At 35.9% G+C, this 15,469-nt stretch overlaps 1 protein-coding gene across 6 annotated transcripts in view; it reads left to right on the top strand.

The window, feature by feature from the left end:
- NRXN1 (neurexin 1) overlaps positions 1-15,469 on the top strand; it is a 592,551-nt gene that overhangs the window by 222,972 nt on the left and 354,110 nt on the right. For all 6 annotated transcript variants that reach the window (XM_026048048.1, XM_026048049.1, XM_026048050.1 and 3 more), the window contains 2 exons: positions 1,006-1,444; positions 9,091-9,474. In XM_026048048.1, the coding sequence (XP_025903833.1) occupies positions 1,006-1,444; positions 9,091-9,474 (823 nt within the window). The remainder of the gene's footprint in view (positions 1-1,005; positions 1,445-9,090; positions 9,475-15,469) is intronic.

Below are 15,469 nucleotides of genomic sequence, written 5' to 3' on the forward strand. Positions count from 1 at the left end.
GTTCTTGGCAATTGTTGCTGATTTTTTGCTGTGGCTCCAAATTGCCTGCTAATGTAGGCACAACCTTAGAAGCAGCAAGTTTTAGCTTTTTTTCACAAGGCACCTTTATTCAGACCTTCAGTGATGTGATATTTTAGCCTGACTCTATAATTTATTGAATAATTGAAAATATTTATAAAATACTAGTGCACACCTGTGCTACTAGGGAGCTTCATTTAAGCAGTCCTTGTACTGCTGACAACACAGAAATTGCAGCAATTTCAGAATATGTTAATAGAGACTACAGCCCTGGAAAATGATTATTTCATGATGAACAATTTCTCTAGGTAGAATAAACATGTGATCTGGGACAAGAACATTTTCTGTAAAGGTCGATTAGATTTAAACCTAACATTGCCTTTTACTTTTATCAGAGAAATCTTCAGTCGGCTAGTGGGGAAAATTCATGAGGGTTTTTTGTCCAATTGAACTGTCTCAGAGTTTTTCTTGATTTTTGTCTGTTTTGATCTGTACGATACTAGTTTCCCCATTTTATTGCTTCATGAATAACATGGATGGTGCTATTCCTCAGCCCCAAGGACAAGTTGAGAAGATGTTAAATTATAAAATATCTGACCTTGGTATATTGAACTGAAGAATTAAGACAGTGATAAAGGGTTTAGAGCAGCAAGAAATCCAACACTTGTCAGAATGGCTGTGCACACAAGGCTTTTAAGCAATCAAATGCCGTGCAAGCTAATTTACTACTGATAGTATAAATAATGTTCATGTTCTTTGAGATTGTTTGAATTAGCTGTAGGGATATTTTTAGATCAACTTTGGTTTAATCAAATCTATTATTAAAGTATTAGTCAATGTAAAATGTTATTTAATTTTATGTGTATGTAAATTGTCGTATTCACAAGCGATCATTATTATCCTTTAAATGATCTACCTCTTCAGAGTTGTATGTGTTTGGTTAAAATGGTCAGTTCCCTCTTAGTAACTTCTCTGCTTTGTTTGCAGGTTGTCTATAAAAATAACGATGTCAGGTTGGAGTTGTCTCGGCTTGCCAAGCAAGGAGATCCTAAAATGAAGATTCATGGGGTTGTAGCATTTAAATGTGAGAATGTTGCAACCTTAGATCCAATCACATTTGAAACACCCGAGTCTTTCATCTCTTTGCCAAAGTGGAATGCCAAGAAAACAGGCTCAATATCATTTGACTTTCGTACAACTGAGCCAAACGGTCTGATCCTTTTCAGCCATGGAAAACCAAGGCACCAAAAAGATGCCAAACATCCACAGATGGTGAAGGTTGACTTCTTTGCCATTGAGATGCTTGATGGCCACCTTTATCTACTGTTAGACATGGGATCAGGTACTATAAAAATAAAAGCCTTGCAGAAGAAGGTGAATGATGGTGAATGGTATCATGTAGACTTTCAGCGAGATGGACGATCAGGTAAATTTCTTTTCAAATATTCAGTATGTTGAAAAATACCCGATGTAGTATCCACTGTGATATTGCCACCACTAGAGCTGCAGGCCAATTGAAAAATAAGGGAAATACAAGAAGTCGTTGTTAGGTCCCAGAATACAGTGGTTTCCAGAGAAAAAAGTATTTTATGTTTAATGGGTAATCAGGTACTTAATCTTGCAAGTAAATGTACTGTGTACCTCAGAAACAAACAATAATCTTCCACTGTGCTTGCTTATACCAAATAGCTGAAGTGGCGAGTTTCAAAAATAAAGAATAATTAAATAAAAAGGAAAAATGGAAATGGGTGGCTTGTGGCAAAATTATGCAAGATTCCTTCTTTATGGAATTTTACTTGATGAATGATCTTAACTGAAAGTGGTACAAAAGCAAACAAACAAAAAATAAACCAAAAAACCAAGCCTGTTCCTAATGCTACTACAATCTGTTATAAGCTAAAATGCATTAATTAGTGAAGCTGCCCTTGAGTTTCAGCTGTATCTAATCTTGAATATATGTTGACTTCAGCAAATAAGCAATATCCATTAGTTGCAGGACTGCTGTGTGGTATCTTTTATATAGTTCATGCCAAAATGTAGCAGGGGGAAACAAAAAAGACATCCTGTAATTCATTCCATCAAAGAAGATTATGATTGACATCAGTACCCAGTCTGAAGTTGTGTATGCTCAGTAATTGCTAAACTCCTTTTCTTTTGCAGTTTAGATTGTTTTTTTTTCCTATTCCTTCCTTCTGATGCCTTATTATTGATCACTTTTAATTGCTTTCTGAAATGTTCACATTTTTTGAAACACTCTCTCTTTTATTTCTGCCACCAGTTTTCAGCTGTGATATGCTTGATTTCTACACCTTAAAATCAATTATAGTCACAAATAAGATTTCAGATCAAATAAACTACATGCAGGTTTCAATAGAAGATTTCAGTCAAGTTCATGATGAAGATCATACCAAGTTCAGTTTTATCCTATGATTATAAAAATACTAATGGCCTAATACCTAGGTTATGCAGGTTGAAATTCTAATTATGGAGAATTTGATTTTCTGATTATCATAGGCTAGTTGATTATATACTGTTTTTGAGATTTATAAAAAAAACTCAAAAACTTCCATTATAGCTGAATATTTACTGACTGTTATATTTACACTACATTCTTCAGTTCTGCTTCTTAAGTTCTGTGTCAGTGGTCCATGTAAGGCAGTAAATCTTGAAATGATCATGTCCTTGGGATGTTACTGAAAGCAAAGTTTATTTTTACATTCAAAGTCAACACAACTATGAAGAAATGTATAATGATTGCTTATATTTAAAGGTATGTCTTGCACTTTCATTCATTCAAAAAAGCTGTGACTCACAACACTAACAGTGTTTAGGATATGTTTTATTTAAATTCTTAAAACTCTTGGTGGACTTTTTGGGAATATAGATTGATTCTAGGAAGGAATATATATCTGAAGGGTTGTATATTATTTCTTAAGGTTCAACCCTGTGTATTATTAGCTAGTGTTATAACTGGTCAAGTTTTTGCAATTTTTAAAATCAATCTGGTGAACTTTATCATTTAGGTGGGCTTCATTTAACCATCTACTCATAAAGGCTTTGACCATGACACCCGTTTACCCTGAAACTATTACCAAGCATGGTTAATATATATTTAAGCATATGCATTGGCCAACTGAATTTTCATTTACAATTAAAGATTTCTTGAAAATTTAATTTGCATCAGGAGAAGCACTGTTTCTATGTTTAAACTTGCAGTGCTCTTACTGAGCTGAATAATTTGTTAGACCATCAGATTCAACCAAGATTCAACCAAGATGTCTGCCTAATGATTAATATGAAATCAACATAAAATCAACTGTGTGTACCTATGTTTTTTCCTTTAAACTAGAAGTTTAGATTATTAGTATAGGTAACTCCCTCATGACTTAAGCAGCTTGTTCTCTTATATTTTTCCGTGTAAATTGCACTTTATTATTATGAAAAGCCTTTTATTTTCTTCATCCAAAACCAAATACAGTGGAAATCATAGTATAGTCACTTTTTACTTATTTTTTTAAAAGTGAATCCAATGTACCTTGTATGCATATAAAGAAAAGTCTTTTCCGAGGCCTTCTTGTTGCTACTAATAAAATACCTCTGTATTTTTCCTAGTATAAAGATTCTCCTTTTAATGATCAAGTAGCTCAAAATCTAATCCTCCTATTCTTGCATAAGCTGTTTTTCACTCTACTGTACAATTGTGCTGCCTGCAAGACTGAGGACCTCCTTACCTTACACAGCAAGTCTTAGATGATCTGGCATCAGTTGCTGTGTCCCATCTGTATGGGGTCTGAGCTCCTGACCAGTATTGATGGGGATACAGGGAGTTCCTGCAATGTCAGCAGCTTTGTGGCTGCTTTACATGTACTTTGCCTTGGCCACAGGCTCTAATGCTGTGCTCACTGTTCTGATTGCTGCCCTTATATTATGCAATAGCACACGAGTTAGCTGTACCTAGAACATCTTACTCTTCCTCCTTAGATTTTTACCCTATGTTAGTAAGCAGCGCTGTTTCTTAACGTGAAAAAACAACTAAGTAGGCCAAAAAAAGAAAGCAAAGAGATCAGAATAGTTGTAGCAGCTGCAGTTAAAATCTTCATATTTAACTGATCGGAATTGGTGAGGGAAGATTTAGAAATATGTCTTAGTTTCTTATACACAGACTTATGAAAAACTGAATTGCTGAGATAATGAATATGATTGAAGAGGCTCATTAACTCATACCTAAGGGAAATGTTTGTCTGTTCTGCTGTTGCCAGTACTGCCAACTCTGCAGTAAAAGAAATAGAGGAAAAAAAAAAGAATGAAGCAGCTGCAAAGGTCTTTGCTCACAGTGTTTGCTCTAACACAGCAGGGCAAGGTTAATAACTGTTTCCTGAGGCTTGCATGTTGTTTAAAATTTTGTTAAACTGTTTGCTGTAGTCAAGTATAACCTTGTATTTTATTTTTTTACTAAGAATGCCATTTATCCTGCGTAAATCACTACTACCCAGTGAAATCATAGCAGAAACCTACCATTCTTGTCAGCCTCCAAATGTGTATGACTGCGCAAAACAGATTATACCAGCAGTTATTCATAGGTGACTAGCATTTAAGGGCTAAGAAGTCACTGAAATTTTAAACTAAATTTAGACTTTCAGCTTAAATACCAGAAATTGCAGATAGGAAATATTTTCTCTCTCAAGTAGAGTAACAGTGTCGCTGTCACTACAAGTAGCATTTTCTGCATAGCCAGTACTTGCATTGGTGTTTCAAGTTCTTATCTTTTCATATATGAAAGATTAAGCTCCCCATCTTCTCCAGCTTTCAGGAACTGCCAAGTTTACATGTTGCTCTTTCACCAAATGTTAATAGATTACGTATCTGAAATACTAGATTTGTCCTGCATTTTACAGGGAATGGTTCCAATGATGATCTTCATGAATTAATTTTACTGTTTTTCACTTAAGTTTACTTCCTCAATTCATAATAAAATGGAAATGGAACTATCTTGAGAGGGTCTCTATTTTGTCCCTCCTAACTACAGGTAAGGTTAAGGTGCTTTTGCATCAGCATTGACAGATACTTGTTGAAATACTTGCAGCAATCAATGCTCTACAACTACTCCCATTTATAATTGACCTTGCTACTAAAAACAGCTTTTTTCTTTGTTACCTAAGAACTTTCTGTATGTAAGACCATCCGTTTTGTCTTTTATTTCCTTGTCCAGAGCACAGAAAGAAACACATTTTTATCTCTTGATGTGGCTCTACCTTTTCATTATTTGAATGCTGTTATCGGACCAGTCCTCAGTTTTGTTTTCACAGAGCAAGAAACCTCTGTTGCTTTCTCTCCTTATCGTATTCTGGGACATGCAATGTTCTGTGACCCTGAGGATTCTCCTCTCAAGTTTCTTATGATGAGATCTCTCCGAAGTTCTCCTATAGAATCCCCTCAGCTGATTTTGTTCTTCTGAGGCCCAGCTGCACCTTTCTGAGCTCACCGTCTGAATTACCACCTGCTAAAAAGTTACACCATTATTTCTGCACTAAATAAATCAGCCCACACCACCTTTTCTTCCCCTTTCTTTTCTTTTTCAGGAAGGGCAAACAAAATATTATTCACATTTTCCCTTTTTTCTTTTTTCCTTAAAAAGTTTTATTGGGAAGCTACCTATTTTACTTGACAGACTGTCTCAATGTTGCTCTTTTCAGAGAGATAGTATTACTACCCATCTGGTTATGGGTGCATAAAGATAGGTACTGTGCAACCTTATAGTAATAAGGCTGATTCTTACTACAGAAATGTTAAAATTGAAACCAGTTTTCTCATTCTGTTGATAAACCAGCTTTCTTGTGCATCTTCTGAATCTGAATCTTGATTTTCTGTAATCTTGATGATATTTATTAAATGTGTTGTGTCATGTTCTTATCCAGCTTACCAAATCTGTTGCAAAATGGCATGTTTATTCCCTAGAGGACCAATTTTAACCTTTTGTTTGATTCTCTGAAAAAATGTTCCTCCACCTTCATGAGCAGAAATATCCAAATGCATTGCAGCATATTGGTGATTTGACAGAGCAGTTCTTCTTTTTCTCTGTATAATTCCCCCCAAAGTAGGAAAAAAAAATGAGCCAAAGGTTTGTTACTATCCTGAGATTCTATGAGAGAACCTTTATTGTCATGCGATCCCTACTGAGATGGATTTCAGTAGGATTTAAACATTTCCTTCAAGAACTAGAGATGGTTTTTGAATACCTCTTCATACTAGATGAAATAGAACTCAGTGTTAAGACTCTGGGTACTCTATGGATCCAAAAGTCCTTATAGATGCCTTATTTTCTCTAAGCCAATATTTTAAAAACTTCTCGAGTTTTGCTTTTCGTTTTAGAATATTTCAAAGACCTATAATGTCTGAGGTGTTTTGGGAGTCTTCCTTCATTTCTCTTTATGTCTTTCTTGGATATTTTCATCTGATTCCATATGCTGAGTAAATGTAGCCTAGGTTTACACAATCAGCAATAGATCAAGTTTGCATTTGCTGTCGGAGCTAGCTACCTACATAGAGGGTAATTTGGGTGACAGCAGCAGTGGTGGTTTCATGGTTGCTCTGGCCGCCACGATGCTCCGAAGTGTCCTTGGTAGGTGCAGCAGTAGTTCAGAGCTGGTCTTTTGGGGGAATACAACATAAAAAGGATGCATATGAGGTTTGTTGCCTGCTATGGATTTCTACTGAGGTCACCTAACGTAACGATCTCCCTGAGCATTCAGAGAGCTTCTCCCACAGAACATTTTATGCAGTGTCATTAGGGGAGGAGAAGCAGAGGTTCATTTCTTTAACAAGATAGCTGCTATCCAAATACTTGAGCTTTCTCCATAGCAATCCTTTATGACATATAGAACAAATTTTTCCTGCTGTTACTCTAATCCCCAGGCACCAGAGTCTAGTGGTGATTGCAGTTTCATCTTGTGCTCACCTTTTGTGGCCTTCTGTGCTCACAGAGTGCCCCTTATGAACCTGCAAGCTTCTGCCTCAGCCACAGCTGAGATCCCTCTTTCTTTTCCTATGATTGAAGGCCACCAGTATTTTTGACAGAAATGGAGCCGTGCCTGTCTTAGAGCATCACAAATAGCTTGAAACCATGAGTGTGTTTGCACGGCTGGAAACAGTGTGCAGGTGCCTGAGCTTGAGACCAGAGCTTGTACAACACCCACGTGCTTCAGCAGCTGAGCCAGTCCTGGTGGATGAACATGTGTGAGCATAGTCTGAAGCATTTGGTCCTAAATTAGCTTGTGCAGTACCAAGTTGGAATGAGCACAAGTATGGTTTATGTTTATAGAGGTTTTGTTTTTAAAGAGCACTGGATTTATTTCCTTTAAGGATTCCTAAGCGATACTTTATGAAACCAAGAATTTTTCACATCTAATGCTCTTAGTTTAATAGGTCACTGAAAGATGTGCAAGTTTGGCACAAATAGTTTATAAAGTTAAAAGTCAGGTAAACATGTTGTGTGAGTATGATTGCATATAAGCTTGTATGTATGTAAACTTGGCTAAATGCCCAAAGCCAGTTCTGTAGTAACTGTACCAAGCAAGTGCTAAGTTTAATTTTCAAGAATATGAGCAGCAATAGAAACACTTAGCATTAGCAAATTGTAACAGTTTATGAGTTTTTAAACTTGGCAATTTGCAAAGTTTAACATACCTGTTCTTTATAATTAAGGGCAGAAGTTCACTTTGCATCTGTGTGATTATTCAACTCACACAACAAACATTTCAGATAATGCAAGAAGTTAAAGAGAGTGCACAACATACTCTTTAAGCACGCTTGTCAAGATGCACACAGACTGTGCAGCAAATGCTTTGCATTCTCGTTTTAGGTCTCTTCTGACAATAACAAGACTGGTGACAGTAACTGACAGCATGTACCGGGAATCGTGTTATTTTTGTGTATATACATGTGATAAATACACTGTGGGAAATTAGATTCTTCAGTGTCTTGCTGTTATTAATGCACATTCAAATGTTGGTCTAGTGGATACCACGTTGTTGCATAATGGGTGTATATATTAATCTGTTCTATATGGAATTTTGAACTATAGTTTACTTGCTTTTACACCTATATACAATGCTAAAGAGAAAATCTATGTGAAGATTCTTTACTCAGTCGATTTTGCTTGGTGACAAAAGTTGGTCTGTGATTCTGTATCTCATTTCCTGCCTGTTCCAATTGTAAAAATTGTTTCCTCATTAATTTTAAAAAGTACAGCAAAGAGGACCTCTGCAGTTGATTATACAGCTTTTTCCTTAACTTAAAGGAAATCTTTGCTGTCTTTTTTAGCACACTTTATGGAAACAGAACTTTATTTTAAGCTTGATATTATTTATTTATATTTTTAACTTAAACAGAAATAAATATTTCTCATTTCCTGAGGTTCTATTTCTTTCCTCTCTTCCTTTCTTTATAACATGCACACATGTTGAGGTAAGTGTCAAAGGAATTGATTTTTCCCTCTAGGAGCACATCACTATCTTCTTAATGATTGTCTGCCTGGCAGCTGGTGAGAATATTTTCCTCCTGCACTTAAAGGAGGGGGGGAAAAAAAAAAGTCTTATCCAAAGCCCACTGAAAGTGGTGAGAATCTTTTATAATAGTGAGTCTTTGGATCAAAACCAAAGACCTAGATTTGCCTCCCTGGTTACAACCTATCAATGAAACCTCAACCTTAATGCTTTGAATTACTTAGAAGGTTAGTGCAGACAGAGTTTGTGTTGTGTCATCAGGATATTTCTGAAAATAACTCTGCAATGCAATCTCTCCCCACCTAAGACTGGTAAGGTTATTTTGACTTTTTATGTTGTGACCATGCAGAAATATCTTTTACATAGATGTTTATACTTTGTTCACTTTCTGACAATATATAGACAACACTGCATTAAAAATAATGAATTGTATTTAGTGTGCAAATTGAATATATATGTTACCTAAGTTTCACTTGGTTAATTTGGAAGGTAGATGAATGAATAAAGCAGCAGTAGCAAAATCGTTTTAAATGTCTAGAAACTCATGCATTTTGTTTTGATTTCTTTCCAGGGACCATATCTGTGAACACATTACGTACACCATATACTGCACCAGGAGAAAGCGAAATCCTTGACTTGGATGATGACTTGTATCTTGGAGGTTTACCAGAAAACAAAGCAGGCTTGGTCTTCCCAACGGAAGTGTGGACAGCACTTCTCAATTATGGATACGTTGGCTGCATTAGAGATTTATTTATTGATGGTCAAAGCAAAGATATTCGACAAATGGCTGAAATTCAAAGTACAGCTGGAGTAAAACCCTCATGCTCAAGAGAAACTGCAAAGCCTTGCCTTAGCAACCCATGTAAAAACAATGGTGTGTGCAGAGATGGGTGGAACAGATACGTTTGTGATTGCTCTGGTACAGGGTACCTTGGCAAATCATGCGATAGAGGTAGGTTCCATGCATTGACTATATTTCTATTTATAGAACCTTGCACAATAAAAATGGTAAAATTTTATTCAACCTAAGCAGAAACAACATCCATGTTTTTTTCTTGATGTGAGGGAGAGCCCTGCTCTAGATTTAAAGAACTAGCTCAATAGGAAACATCTTGGACAAGTTTTTAAGCTGCACAAAGAAGCATTATTAGCCATGACTGGGAGTTAGTACATGCTATAAGCACACGTTGGCATATCTCTCTCCTTTTGACATCATACATTGCTGTGAAAAGCTTTGTGAAATCATAGTTACTCCAATTCTTACTATTATATTACTAGTAATAACAGTATATAGTAATAGTAATTACTATATAATTCTTACTATTATATTACTATATAATAGTATATAGTAATAGTAATTCTTACTATTATATTGCTATTATATGTTCATGCTAGTTCCAAACTGAAATCCCATTCTCCACTCCATTGAATCAGTATAACATCTAAATTAATAACATTTGTTTTTAAATTCCATATCATCACTGAAATTCATGGCCAGGACTTAGGTCATGAATCAAAGCTGTACAGTAATCCATATTTGTACATTGATTTTAAGTTCCTAGTCCCAAGAAAATAATGTATTCTGTTCATTTTGAGTTACCGACTATTCCTCTTGCCTAGCAAACAGGTCTCACAAGTGCCTGTTTATTTTGTTAGAAAGATGGGTGATGGTGAAGTAGACAGAAATTTATAGCTTACAGGAAGAATTCTATATTTTTATTTGAAGTTACAGAACATGCTAATAAAACAGTGAATGTAAGCACGACAAAGTAAATAATAATACTTAAGGAATGTGTGTTTATTTTTTTGCTAGAAATATTTGAATGCCAGAATTTGTTTTGCTAAGTCTCACATTGCAATTGACGGATAGGATAGATCCCTGTAACTTCCTTTCAGGCTGAAATCTAAAGTTCAAGTGTATTGTCTGCCACCTAAGTCATTTTTCTAGTATGATTTTTTTTTTTCATGGTAATATAATAAAATAAAAATGTATTATTTAAAAGCAGGATTCTGCTATATTATGATATATGGTTAAGACCTATATAAATAGGTTTGTGCATTTATGCAGAATACCATCATATTATTAGTATGTGCCAGAAGATTCTTAGTCTTCTCTCTTTTTTTATTACTTTATGAAGATAAAAGCCTTCAGCTGGTGGTCAGTTATGTTGATATCTCCAGATTGTTCTATTGCTGGTGGAGTGAAGCCAGTAAAGGGCATAACCCAACTGTCTGATGCATTACAGAAACCTTCAGTTAAACATGTATGGTGTACCACCCTGTGGCAAAATTCTGCCATTACATATGCCAGAATAAAAATAGGCCCTGTGTACTCTTCAAGCTTTGTTTGATTATTCAAGTCAGCAAGAGCTAGGAAGCGTGTAGAGAGACAGGGATAAAAACATGCAGATTTGCAAAAGAGAATTTAAAAGCAAGCTTTGTCATAGCCATTTCCCATGAATATATTTGACAGGTGATACTGGTTTGTACAGAAACCCTTTAGTCTGTATATTTTTTTATTTTATATTTTATATTTTATTTTTAGACATCTTCTGATACGGAGATTAGTTTACCAGCATAATGTTGATGCCTAATGGGAATGGCAATAAAATGGTGGAGTTATTGGCTTCTCTACAATAACATTTGGTTCTTGTCCAACAGAAACCTGTGTGGTAGTTCAGACAGTATGGGATCATCTCCTACTCTTGGGCTTCCCTATCCAGAGGAAAATGCACTGAAAGATGTTCTCCTCTTAGTAATGTTCATGTTCCAAATGGTCATGCATTAATGTGATTACAGCTTTGGAGATTTTGAACACAATGTGTTGGCATTTTACCACACAAAGTTATAATAACTGCTACCCATGTGCAGTAACTGATAAACTATTGTACTTAGTGATATAAACAGCATAATTAAAATTCTTCAGACCAATTAGAGTAATATACAAATATGATCATGCCAACAAACAAAGCAGGAAATCATTTTAAAATAAAATATTAGAGATGAAACAACAGTAGTATTCAAATGTTTAAGATATCAGTAAACAAAAGCATAGATATTTTTTAATACACTTTTTCCAGACTGTTTCCCCCAAGCCAGGAGCACCAAAGTCCATGTCGGTATGTGTATGGAACACACTGTGCCGTGAAATATCTGAAATAATTTTCATCATTTTATCAGTGCACAATAACGACGGAACTCAACTTAGTTCTATTTTACTTAATAAGGATACTTAACATTTGTATACGTTTGTTTGCTTTGTCTCATATTACAAGTTATTCTTGATGCTATTCTTGAGTAAAAAAAAAAAACAGTATAATCTGTAGATTGGCTTCCATTGATTACAGAAACTATAGCAGATGAAGGGACAGCTATCACAGCATTTTATTTTGGCTTCCCTGCATTTTCCTTGTGGATCACAATAGGTAACTGCCTCTGGACAAAGTGTTTTGCAGGTGTATGCCTTGGACTGGACAACTGGGAACAGTACACAAGAGCAAATTTATCAAAGATAATGATGAGGAAAAAGCAGGCAGGCAAAGAAAGATTTATGGAAGTGGCACTTCTGAGGAGAGAATAATTTGGAAAAAGTGTGTTTGTGTTTCTGCACCAACCCAGCTGTGAATTCAGAAACACTTGCATACCAACACTGTACATTAGATAGAGTTATAGCTTCTATTCCTTCACCTTATCTCTGTATGTTTTAGAGGAAAGAAGGTGAAATAATAGATTTTCTGAGGAATTACCCATTATCTTTAAAATACTGCTACAGAAAATGCAACTACATCTGACTGATTCCCCTTTACAGTGTGTTTTAGGACTCAACATAGCAAAATTTAGAATGCTGTTCATGGGGGTAGCATCATACTGATTGAAGACCATTCAATTTTGATAATGTAACTTTAATAATGTTCTAGAACAAAGTGTCTTCCTAACCATCCTTTTTCAGCAGGCTCATTTCAAATGGGTAAAATTAACATTATTGTATTTTCTATTTTGGGAATACTAACCCCTCTTTGATCAAAACTTTGTTTCTTCCTGCTGGTTCTTCAGGTTTTCCAACCATACCTTTATATCCTAGAACGCCTGTGATTTGGCTGGTGCTCCTTATTCTGAGAGCAGCTGGCATCAGGTCCCAAAGCTTTTAAGTCATTTGATCTTCTGCTCAGTCTCCTTGGTCTGTTCTTGAAACATCTGTTTCCAAAAGAACTGGCACAGCAGAGTTTGGGAAGATTGGGTATCTAATTACATCAGGTCTGGCAACATGGTGTAAAATACTCACAGGTCATCTCATCAAATTAAGATAATTCATTCTCTTTCTCTCTCTCTCTCTCTCTTTCTCTTTCTCTCTTTCTCTTTCTCTTTCTTTTCTTCCCCCTGCACCCCTCCAGTAATTCTATAAAAGACTGAATAATTTTAATAATTACAGCAAAGTCAGGGAAGAATACCAGTGCAGGTTTCTGCATTACCTGAGATACCAGCTTCCTTAGGGATCGACTGTTTACATTTCCATTAAGTTACATTTATTAATGCTGTTGACTGCTGTTTAGAATATAGCATCTAATCTAATTTGACCATTTTATGGAAAAAAGAATAAAATTAATATATCTGTTTTTAATACAAAATATAAAATACATTTGACTTTCTGTCTAAAATTAACACATAATTTGGAAATTATTATCTTGGACTTCCTTGATCGCCTGAATATGTTGACCTAGATATAAGTCTTTGGAGGTTTTTGTCCACACTCCAGGTATCTAGATATTGGTCTGAACTGTGAGCCTTCCCCTCCCCACCCCAACACCCAAACAATTAAAAAAAAAACTCAAACTCCTTCCCACTGAAACTTCATCACTTGAAATCTCTTATCAGGTTGGTGAATTTTAAGCATGTAATCAAATTCACAAAATAATTGTAGGTTAAGGTTATGTTGAAAGCAATTACCTGCATATTTACATAATCGTATATAATCAAACCTGTAAACATATGAGATCTTTATAACCTCATGTATATAATGACTTCCATTATAAATATTAGTAATTTTAAGTATTAATAATACCTTTTTCTTAGCATCAAACTGTTTTCCTTAAAAATTATATTTGGGAAGCTTGGAATTATTAATAAACAAATTATCTAACTTTTTTTTTGCCATGAATGTGTTCACACAGTTCTTTTGGAACATTTAGTCCTTCCATGGACTGAATATCTTTTCTATCTTTAAAAGTTTTCAAATACACAGTTGAAATTGTATTGACAACCCAGAGCATGGTTGGTATCGGTGTATAAAATATATCGGTGTTATAAAAAACAGCAAGAAGAAATCTTCCATTATTTTGCTTATAGCTTTGATTAAACACAATATGAATATGAACTGTCTCTATTTTAAGCATAGAGAATTTAGACATAGAGACTTTATTATTTAATCAAGACAATGTGATAGACCGTATTGTAAAAGTCATGATCGTCCAAATTACGCACCTAGAGTCTTAACTACCTGTATTGCATCTTCAGCCACGTGGTAAAGAGCATTCTGACTGTAGAGGTTGACTAGGAAAAGTCTGCAGGAGAGAAATGGTACAATACAAAATGCATTGAATTTCAACCTGGAAAAATAAGATTTCAGACTTCTAGTACTTGTAAATGTATAACTATATCCATTCTTTTTCCTCTTCTTTTCCATCAATGCAGTAAATAGGAAATAATTCATACTTTCTGTGCCTTCTCCTAGATGTTCTGTACTCTTTTTGGCTTCTGAGGCCCTTGGCCTATCCTCAGGCAAATAACCTTTCTCCCCCACCCCGCCCCGTGGGGTGAGATATTCTGAAGATGATATCTTACTCTAGCCATATAGAAGATTGTTACTTCCTGTATAGCCATTATCATCCAACATGTCACCAGTTTACAAGCTTAGCAATATTTAGGTTAAAGAATTTAGTAGACAGTGAAAAATTTTACAAGGCCTTTAGTAAACAATGCAAGATAAACAGTTGGATACACTTAAAATGGGCCCATCCTGATGTTCTGTCACACAGCCGGTGGTGATGGCTGCCCAGTCAGATTTTTTTGATGTGTTTCCAGTGAGCCTACCAGAAATCCTGGCAGTCTGGCTACTGCCTTCACTTTGGGTGAAGTACATGGCGTGGTCATGTTTGCTCCCTGGAGTGAGCACAGCCTTCCATAAACCTAACAGCCACTTCCAAAGACGGTGTTGGTTCTCTGGCAGCAGTGCTTGATGATCCCTCAAAAAAATTGCTCATCCATTTCAGAACTGGATGTGGTCTTTGCTTTCTAGGAACTGCTGTACTTTGCTGCAAGTAAAAATGCTTCTGCCTCCCTCGTTATGGCCCCGAGGCTGGAGACAGCGGCCTTGTCACTGGCTCCTCTGGGGGCTGGAGCCCGTAGCCATGCTGTGCCATAGATACATGTGGGGAGGATTTTCTGTAATATATGGAACTGACAGTTATTTGCTTATCTCAGGTTTTCTAAAATCATACCCTCAATATGCCAAATCCAGTCTCGATTCTCTCATTGAGGCTGTCACAATGTTTGTACGCAGGCTTGTGATTCTACCCTACCTCGGTCTTCATGGTCAGGAAGCAGTCGGTGCCTCCTCCAAACCGCATAGGGGGATCTGGACCCGCTTCATGCTTCACCTTGAGGCTTCTTTTTGCCAGCTAGATGATAATCGTAACCTTGGTAGTAGCAGTTCTTATAGGTTTATATCTCTCTTTGTATCTTAGGTAATTACTTCAGGATATTTTATTTCCTGAGTGAATGACAGTTGTATACGACCTTTTAAGATGCTATAATGCTTTCCTGAGTAGCTTTTACTTGCTTTGACCTATTTTACATAGTATGGGTCTAGTCTTGCAGGCATTTATTTACATGTGATTTTGTACTTCTGCTTGAAGATGCAGATGTGGATGGCTCATTAAGAAATGGAGAAA

The sequence above is a fragment of the Nothoprocta perdicaria genome, unplaced genomic scaffold (genome assembly GCF_003342845.1).
Source record: "Nothoprocta perdicaria isolate Ctin4 unplaced genomic scaffold, notPer1 scaffold_51, whole genome shotgun sequence".
Classification (NCBI taxonomy): Eukaryota; Metazoa; Chordata; class Aves; order Tinamiformes; family Tinamidae; genus Nothoprocta; species Nothoprocta perdicaria.